This window comes from Alligator sinensis, unplaced genomic scaffold (assembly GCF_000455745.1).
Source record: "Alligator sinensis unplaced genomic scaffold, ASM45574v1 scaffold134_1, whole genome shotgun sequence".
Lineage (NCBI taxonomy): Eukaryota > Metazoa > Chordata > Crocodylia > Alligatoridae > Alligator > Alligator sinensis.
In genome coordinates, this window is record NW_005841920.1 from 203,615 (window position 1) to 214,176 (window position 10,562).

Sequence of the window (10,562 nt, forward strand, 5' to 3'; positions counted from 1 at the left end):
CAGGAACTTAGTGTTTTGAACCTAAGACAGTCCAATGCCTCCCCAAAAGGTGCAGTTAACATATTTTGAAGTATTCTGATTTGATTTCTGATGGGGTGCATTAATTAATTAATTTACAGAAAGCATTCCAGACATCTCGAAGGAAATGCAACCTTCTTTTAGTTTTATAAAGCTTTGTTGTGTCACTGTCTAGACACCCTGAGAACTGATTTCATTACAGTATATCAAATCAAGCAAACTGAAATCTTGCACATCCCCACAGTGAACAACCAAAGGAAAGCTACTTCCACAACAAATATTAATCACTGTCACCAGAGCCTCATTCCTTCAATTGCAAAGGAAAGGGTCCATCATGTATAAACAAACTTACTTCTCCTTTGAGCCAAGAATAAATGGGCAGGTCTGGAAAAGGTCACCAATGTTTCACTGCTGCAAACACTTAAGTTTGTAAGTAACTTTTGCTTATGTGAGTGTTCTTATGGTCTGCAATGGGACTGTTTATGTGAGCAAAATGGCACAAGTTCATGTTTGGATGAGGGTCTAAATCTATTCTGCATGTTATTACTAGCAGATTTTGCTTGCACTTACTGGATGCATCTACATGTGCATTAACACACTTTAGTTAATGCGCATTAATCTAGTACCTCTGGGCATTCATACACATGCTTGCACCACAGTTGCATAAGCACATGATGTTGTATAAGTGGTGAAATACACGTCAGCACTGAGAAAATGGCAGCAGCATGCTTTTGAACTAAAGCACATCAGAAGTGTTTTCGCTCCAAAGTGCACTGCTGCCATTTTCTGCACACTGATATGCATTTCACCACTTATACAACTGCACACGACACAGTGCAGTGCACGTCCGCTCACATGCAGAGCAGACTCAATTAATCAAGTCTGCTCTGACTCACCGGATCTCTGGCACGTCCCGGCACAAAATGTATGTGTATAAATGCCCTCTATTTTGAGATACTAGGAAAATGTGCATTAGCCTGTCTTAATGCATATTAACTAAATAGCATGGGCCACCTATACACAGCCTCCAGGGTGGAGAAGGGAGCGCTTTAATTAGAGTGGCTCTTTAAGAGTCGCTTTAATTAAAATGCCCGCAGCATCACAACTTCCAAGATAAGTGGTGCCGGCTCCTACCCTGGGGGTCTTTAAAAGGAGGCTGGATGAACACCTTGCTGGGGTCGTTTGACCCCAGTACTCTTTCCTGCCATGGCAGGGGGTCAGACTTGATGATCTGCTCAGGTCCCTTCCAACCCTACCAACTATGAAACTATGTATTCAGCATCCCACACCTCAAAATGGCAGCGGTGAGATTTAACTCCCTGCCCAAGGTTTACATTAAATCGAACTTGCCCAAGATAAAATAAGTTTTGGATATTTTAAAATTCTGTTAATGTAAAAAGTCTTGCATGTATTGTTCTGGATCCCTGCAGACCCTGGAACACCACAAGACAGCACTAGCAGTTAGAACTTTGTTTAGATTAATTAAATTACATACTACAAAGTCAGAATATAGCACATATTCTTTTGTTTCTGGTGACATCTTAGATGCATTGTTAATTATGTAATAATTCAAACGAGCAGGATCACATCCAGATACGTGGGATTATTAATAACTTTTCATTATTATGATAGCACTGGCAATGATTCCAATTATCGCTGAGCTAAGTTTTGCACTTAAGGAAAGACTTGAACCACATCCTTATGTTTGACTATAGTATAACCTCCACAAAAATTATTGCACTTACCTTAAGTGAAGAACAAAGACAGCCTTTGTCAGATACTATGAATAACTAACTACCTCTGTTTTCAGACTAACAGAGTTCAGCTCTCTCTACCTTGGAGTGTCTCTTGAAAAGAGGATGAAGACAAGTAGAGGAAGGTAAAAAAATATCAGAGTGCCTTCAAAAATCATTTAAATCTAATCAGAGATTATAAACACACTCACATATATTGAAATATTGATGGCATGGTATTGCTATAAATAATAGTAACTCTGTTTAGGAAATGTAACAGTTCATTTCCACATACTAACATGGTTGAATATCCTTTTTCTTAACTCAGGAATTCATGAGTTTGTAATGCTTGTTTTTGGAAGAATTACAACATCCCAGTAATGTTTTTATTTTTAAATTTCTATGCTCTCAACCCTTTGATTGATCTTCATTGGGATTTAGGTTCCTAAACCACTTAAGCACTTTTGAAAGTTTCATCTTACATTAAAATTGACTCAGCACTGGGGGTAAAAATTCAAGGGAAAAGATGCATTTCATTACACAAGCTACCAACCTGAAGCTACACTCCCCTTGGAAACAGGAGATAGCAGTTATCATGTGCTTTTTATGTATTTACAGGTAAAATTATCCGTAAACATTTTCAGAAGTAACTAGGTGATTTAGGAACTTAAATCCCATTAGTTTATTATCCTAAAATTGGATTGAGGCTCCTAAGACATTTGCTATTGAAAATGTTACCTATAATTTCTCCCTAGGAATCCAAAAGAGGCAAATTATTTTCAGAGAATCTTGAAGTGCGCATTTCAAATCTTTCCACAGTTTGAGTTAACTGGAACCCATGTTTTGGCTTGGCTCCATGCATAGTAACGTCACTTTTCACTACACACTTACTGGTCACTTACTTCCCCAACCTGACTCTTTCTACTTTTCCGTTTTCATTGTTTTAACTAGCATACATTTGTTCAGCTTCTCTATGCAAGGTACTAGTTCTAGAATCTCCTCATCTGAAGACTAAGACATGTGTTTGAGTACGGAGATGTATATTATATTGGAGAAGGGAAACAACAAATGAAGATACCCTATATATTTCCTTTTCCATTGTACCCCACAGTAAAAATTTATTTTAAAGGTCACACTCAGAGCTGAAACGTAAAACACTTTATTAGAAGGTGGTTTTGCATATACTCTAGAACCAATGCCACGGATTTAAAAAAGCACACATTGAAAACTTGCAAGTTCTTTCTTTGTGAGAATTTTCTTTGTGGCAGAGGTTACTCAACTTTAAAAAAAAAAGTTAAAAAAAAAAAACCAAATTGCCTTGGGTTTTTCTAGAAATCTTAGCAGTTCAAACTACTAATGAAATAATTCTTTTAAATATACAGTTTAAAAGTACTAAAAAGCCTTTTTGTGGTCAGGTTGGGCAGAGTTAAACACATTCATTAGCACCTGAAATAAATACCAAAAGTTGGTTTATGCAAATGCTATGCAAAGCTCTCATCCCATTACAATAGCTGACTTTTGTTTCTAGGCTTCCCCAAGAGGGTTCTGTGTTTGTCTCTAGAGAATATTATAAGGTTTAAATGACATACTGCAGTGGGCCTCGTCGCTCCAGTCATCACAGTCATTGTAACCGTTACACTGCAGTTTCCCAGGGATGCAGATTCCACTGGAACACAAGAAGCTCTCATCACCACCACATAGCACTGGAAAGAGAAGAGAAAGTGGGGAGGAAACACAGAATAAGCTTCTCAGATTTTTGTTTTATAAGCAAAATCTGCTTGGGATATATGCTTTAACGTACTTAAACATTCAACTCACATTTAATTCGTAATCAGAGGTAGGCTAAGAACGTAGAGTTCTTAACCCATTTCAAACTTTGATGTTTGGTTGTGCAACTGAATCCAGGCTAGTATTCCGATTCAACAGTGCCAAAAAGAGACTTTTTTCTGTATGTATATCTATATGATCCCCTTTTCTATAGGGCAAATCTCTCACAAACATTGGTGGAATTATTCTCAAAATCCTTGTGTATTAGGAAGGTTATCATCATCACCCTGTTACAGAATGGGAGTGGAGACACTGAGACAACCAAAAGTAACTAACAAGGCATTTTGGATGTTCCAGTGAGACATCTTAAAAGGGTCAGTTTTTCAGCAGGTGGGTAGTCAGCAGTATCTGAAAAATGAAGTCCCTTTAAGGTATCTTGAGACAAGCACTCAAAAATTAAGACAATAAAAATTACTAGTCATTTCTTTAAAATCTTGACTTATTGACATGTCCAAGGCCTTTAACAGGGGGCCATGATATGTTCTGCGTATCATGGTGATAAGTCCCACTATATTCCTGTGTGGTTTCACATTTGCAGAATTAATATAGAAGAGATTTATAATTTGATCCCTACAACCTGATTCACACTTATACTGGATGAATCTACATGCATGCTTTACTGCTCCACACTAAAGTGTCACAGTCTACACATACTTCGGTATAGGGTGCAGTAAACTAACTCTGCTGCAAGATAGAACCATCAGGGACAGTACCATCTTATGGCACAGTCATTATGTGCAATCAAATGCATGTGTAGATAGCGACTTCTGGGCACAAATGGTGCTTAATCAACTCAGCCAGCTGGGGACGAGATGCCCAGCTCTGCCAGCCCTCCACCACTTGACACCACCACCCAGAGCCCAGGAGTGACACCCCCCACCCCCCGACCTCTGCCAACCCAGGGCTGCTCCACCCTGGCTCAAACCACTGCTGTCCTGGCACATGTTTAGATGCTGTGCCCAGGAGCAGTGTACTCTGGCTCAAACCACTCCTGAGTTTATTGGACCATGTTGATTGAACATGTAGATGCACTCACTGAGACCAATGTGTCAATTATGAGGGCCTACTTACTTTTTATTTGACCGTGCTGACAAGTGTAAAATTTTTATATCTGTGTTTCTATATGGCAGTCTAAGACCTTCAAGCTTTAAGAGCCATAGAAATAAAAGTATGATTTATTGTGTTCCCTCCATATTGATTTAGCAATGTGTGATTACATTATATATGAACCTGAAATGAATTGTGGAATCTACTTGATATGTAACAACACACATTTCTTAATACTTTCCAGTTACTAACAAAATACCTTTATATTTTAAAATATCTCCTCAAGTGGCATTTCATGCAGTATTTGTGTCTACACGCTGAGACAAATTAGATTCTAGGGACCTGATTCTTCCCTTATTTCTATTGAATTCAATGAAATAACATCTCTGTGATAGTGATGCAAAAAAGAAGAGAATTAAATGCATAATCTCACTAGTTATTCTTTCTTCATGTGCCCAGTACATTAAATAGGTATTGGCTGCTATTTAAATTAGAGCTATGAGTGAATTGGTATAGAGAATGCAAGAATTTCTGTGCTTTCATACAAGACTCAAACACAACCTTTTTTCCCCCACAGACAATAACATTATTTTAAACCTTATCAGAAGTGGAAGCACTGAAACATCTCATGAAAATCAGTTCTCATGGCATTTCTAGCCTAATAGAAGCAAATAACCCTGAAAGTCAAAATTTCTATTGTATCTCTGCAAGGCTTCAGTGTACTCTGTGGCTTATACTAGGTCCAGTCTCCTCTTCAAGACCCCAGGGTAGAGGAGAGCACCACCTCCCTTGGAAGCCCCTTCCAGATTCTGGCAACCCTTACTGGAAAGAAGCTCTTTCTAAAGTCCAACCTAAATCTACTCTCCATCAATTTGTTGTGGCCATTGCTCCTAGTTACTCCAGGGGGTGCCCTAGTAAATAGAGCATCTCCTATTCCCTGCTGCCCTCCCCTGATAAATTTATAGGCAGCCACAAGATCACCTCTCAGCCTTCTCTTGTGAAGGCTGAAAAGATCTAGGTCCCTCAGTCTCTCCTTGTAGGGCCTTGTCTGCAGACCTCTGACCATATGAGTGGCTTTCCTCTGATCCCTCTCAAGACTCTCCACATCCTTTTTGAAGTGCAGCACCCAAAACTGGATGCAGTACTCCAACGGCAGCCTGACCAGCGCCGCATAAAGGGGAAGCACCACCTCCCTGGACCTGTTCGTTATGCATCTGCTAATGCATGATAAAGTGCGGTTAGCCTTGTTGATCACTTCATCACGTTGACAACTCTTGTTCATCTTGGAGTCAACTATGACTCCAAGATCTCTTTCTGCTGCTGAGAAGGTCATCCCCCAGCCTGTGGGGGTGTGTTGGTGGTTCTTTTTGCCCAGGTGCAGCACTTTGCACTTGTCTTTGTTGAACTGCATCCTATTCTAACTTAACTCTGTAACATAATGGGCTATATGGGATTTGGTCCTGATAAGAGGGATTTCTCTCCGTGTTTCATGAGCTAAGGAAAACCAAATGTTGAATATTTCCTACCTCTGGAATCCAGTAGACTTTTGCTTCCAGTGAGGGTCTTTGGATAGACAAAGGTATAGAGAGGCAACTGACCTCATCGTATCTGCCCTCAAGATTGTAGAACCTGTTGACACCAGTTGAGATCTGCCCTGAAGTAATCCTGGCAGATAGTTTGGGTTTTTGTTTTGTCCCATGTTCCCACTTCCACATCAGTAGTTACAGGCCAGTTTTGTAGAACCAAGAGATTCGGATGGTTCTGATCTGAGCACTCATTTTAACCAAGCTACTAGCTCTTTTCAGATAACAGCTATAGTTTATGAAGTGTCAACTGTGTAACAATACTTTTTATGTATAAAACAAAGAAAAGTTTACAATTTAAGGCCTGCCTCCTATAACTTGTGCCTGCACCTCTTGAGTTGCAATGTTCTTGATCAAAGCTAATCAACTCCTATAGGTTCAGAAGCTGACCCAAAGCTAGCAAAATGTTGATAGGAAATGTTCACGTGAGGGGTTGTGGATTATCAAAATGTGATATTTTTGATCTGCTGTTGAAAACTGCACCCTATTAAGCATCCTGTCCAAACCCCAAAGATAGATTGGTATGCACAAATGTATTCCATTACATTTAAGTGTGTCAATCAGTACAAGACAATTCGTAAAAATGTAGTGTATTTCAGGAGAAATCAATGAGCAATTTATTAACTGAAACCTAGTCACTAAAATATGATTAACACATTGGTTGTTAAGTAATACTGTGTCCACTGAAATAATATTACTCTGTGTGTGTGTGTGTGTGTGTGTGTGTGTACATATTATGCCACCAAGGAAGAAGTTCAGTTTCAGAATGGCAGAAAACTAGACAGATATAAAACAAGAATAAAGGGAATGCCATAGGTGTATCACATTCATAAGTATCAAAAACAAGGACTCTCTGTTCATTATTTCTTGCCGCTATTCTCAGATGTGCAGCCTTTCCAAATTTGTTAGCATACCTTAAAAAGTTTGATGTTATATGGCACAGTATAAAGCAGAAACTGAAATTACAGCACATTCCACCTTTAAAATAGTGGATTTTGATTGACTCATAAATAGCAATTGAACTTCAAATTTGCTCAGTCATCACATGATAAAATGTCCCTCTGAAGCATTTCACTTTTGAAGACTAGGGCAGACTTGCATTTCACACGAAAACTATGCTACAAGGAGATTCTGAAAGGAAGTCTTTCAAAACAATAAATCAATCCATGGACATGCACAAAAGAATTTGCAAACATCACTATTAAAACTCAACACTAGCTAACAGTTTCCATACCAGAATAAATTAGATGTAGTAGTCAACACAATAGGAAAAGACTGTGCTATCAGATACCAAAGTATCATGTTAAACTATGCTAAAATGGTGACTTTTTAAATGGCATCTCCTGTACATTAATGTGTTTCACTAATAAGCAACAATTACTGAGTGCAATACAAATGCTTTCCTGCGCTGTGCATTCCAAATTTAGAAAGTATTTCAGATCAAGTTAATATCACAGAGTATTGTAAAGGGGGTTCACTATATTTGGAAGTAATTAAATAAAACAGAATGATTTATTAAGGAAGACAGCTATTAATAGGACTCACAAATCTAGACAATTAGATTAAACTTGATAAACTACCACAAACTAATGGGAAAAATATTTTTAAAAATTTTACCCAGTAAATTTGACAACTCTTATAACAGAGAGCTATTTGAAAACACTGCTTTGAGACTGGAATGATTCACAATGCCACACATAAACCCCTATTAGAAAAGTTGTTAAATGCATTGAAAAACAAAGTGTATCAGACCTTAATTACTTATAGTTTCCTGTTGAACAGCAGGGTCCCTTGTAAATATTAACCAGACATAACCTGATCTGAAAGATGGAAGTCAGACAGCTATCTTGCAATCAGAGATTCTAAAATGGAACAAACTCAGCATATATTGTCTTAAGGAGGCTGAAAGTTTCTCAGAATCTCTCATAGAGGAACAATTCAGATTGGTAAAAATATATTTGTTTTACTTGGGACACATGCCCAATTATAAAACAATTTGTGACTGTTTCAATCAAAAAATTTTTAGAATAATATATCTAACAAGTAAATGACGTAGCTCTTTGAAAAGATTCTTGCATCTGCAATCGCGTGGATAGTTTCTTTCTTCTGGGAAAAAAAAAGAAATATCCTGCCAAAAGATCTCTGTAAACCAAACAAGAGTGATGAAGCATATTTTGTAGTCTGCATTATATTTACATCCATTATTGTTCTATCAGAATTATAAAACATGTAAAAAGATAAAAATCCATTTAGTCCAGGAAACATAACCATGGGCAGCTTATGGACATGAATTTTCATTAGAATACAAATGAAGTCATATGGGAAAAGGCAAAAAACATGGAAATCAAAGTAAAAGTGATGAAATCTGGAAAACATTCATCACTCATGCAGAAAATGGCTTCAGAATATGAAAAGGAGGAAGATGGAAATGGATTAGTGCCTGGAATAAAATTAAAAGCTTGTTTCTCTGCTCTCGGTTCTTAACAAAATAAGACATATAAAAACTATGATTTTTACTGCTAGAAAATCATGTTTCTCATATATTAATGCATTCAGTATTGAATTAATTTGTTAAATAAAATGTATTAAGTGTAAAAACTAGAAATTATATTAAATCCTTTTTTCTTCAAATATGACACATTTTTCATTTAACTGTCTCAAAATATTTTGCAAAGGATGGCAAGCTTTTGTTATCTTATTTGCATAGAAGGAAATTAAGAAATGGAGAGGTGAAGTGATTTGTCAAAGGCCAAACAAGAAATCAGTAGCTGAACACAAAGGGCTTTATGGAAGCTGTTTGGCAATTCTAAAACCAAACAGAGAGAGAAGGATTTAGATAATTTCCCCTCTTCTGTTGGAGTTCACCAGCTCACTTCATAATGCTAAAGTACTGCTGTCAGATGAGATTGCAGGAACTTCTAAAAATGCTCCTAAATAGCAAATGTTTTTGCTTTTGGAAAAATCAGATGGCACCAAATGCCAAGTATCTTTTAAATATTTCCCAGGGACTGATACTCACATCCCCAGAAAAATCCTCACACCCGTCTCTTGAAGTAAAAAAAAAACAAAAAAAAACAAAAAAGAACGCTGCAGGTTTAACAATATGCTTAGCATATTCTTAAAGATTCAAGATCTGGCCAACTATATTATATAGGTTTCAAAATGCTATCTCCTTTATTGGTTTTGTTTGACATATTTATTTTCTTTAAAAAGAAAAACCAAAAAACCTGAGTGCATCCCCTAGTCTCCCTCACTGCAAAAAAAAACTTCTCAGACTAGTAGTTTGAGGACATTTTTGTTCCCTGCACTATATTTCTAATGTTTTGTCCAGATTAGTTTTTATGTCATGAATGATGGAGCTTCCACCACTTCCTTTGGGATTCTATTCTGCAGCTTTATACATTATCTCACCAGCAGGACATTTTCCTCGATATTTAACCTAAACCTTCTATATTTTAACATCAAACTTTTACTCTTCATCATAACCCAGTGTGCCACATTAAATAATTCCTAACCTTTGTGTTTCAAACATTTGTAGACTGCTACGTCTCCATTTTGATATTTCTTAATCAAGCTATAGTTTTTTTATTTTATTAATCTTTTCTCATAAGTCAGTCTCTCTAGGGCTGCTTGTAGACACCATGGGGGTTTAATTCGGTTTAGTTCTCCCTAAATTGAAATGGGAGAATTAAACCGAACTAAACCCCTGTGCTGTTACACAAGGGTGGGGACCCAATCTTTACATGCCTCTTCAGTGGTAGGGGGGGGGGGAAGGGGGGGGAGCTGCCAGTGGGCCGAGTGGTCCCTGAGCTGTACAGGGGCTCCCCCGGTGGATGACACCCGACCCCGGTGGTCCTGGGGGGCACCACAGCCGTGGAGGGAAGCACTGCCCCCCTGCCCCTGCAGCTGCAGAAGGAAGCATCAGGCCCCGACACAGCTCAGGCAGGCAGGCAGGCTCTGCGGAGGGGTAGTAAAAAAAAAAAAAGATCAGGCTCGCTGCTTTTTTTTTGTTGTTGTTGCTCAGTGGAACCTACCTGTATGGGTTGCCACCAGGTCCCACAGCCCCTGAGCTGCACAGGGCCCGCCAAGCCCCAAGCACATCAGCTTTCAGGGCCCTGTGCACTGTTGCACTTTGTTAGGTAGCAAACTAAAACACCTCAGAGCTGTTTTATCTTGCTACATACCAAAGTAATGTAAAGTGGAATACAGCACCAAACATGCAAACAACAACACCATTAAAGAAGAATACGCCACCAAACATGCAAACCGCAATGCCATTAAAGTGCTGCAAAAAGGCATTTAAGCCACTTAAAAGGCCAATTCTGTGGTGTGTACAATGGCCCTAGGCTCCTAA

The 10,562-nt window shown here is 38.3% G+C and overlaps 1 protein-coding gene across 11 annotated transcripts in view; it reads right to left on the reverse strand.

Annotated features, from left to right (window-relative positions):
* CORIN (corin, serine peptidase) overlaps positions 1-10,562 on the reverse strand; it is a 352,509-nt gene that overhangs the window by 178,514 nt on the left and 163,433 nt on the right. For all 11 annotated transcript variants that reach the window (XM_025198376.1, XM_025198378.1, XM_025198372.1 and 8 more), the window contains one exon: positions 3,341-3,454. In XM_025198376.1, the coding sequence (XP_025054161.1) occupies positions 3,341-3,454 (114 nt within the window). The remainder of the gene's footprint in view (positions 1-3,340; positions 3,455-10,562) is intronic.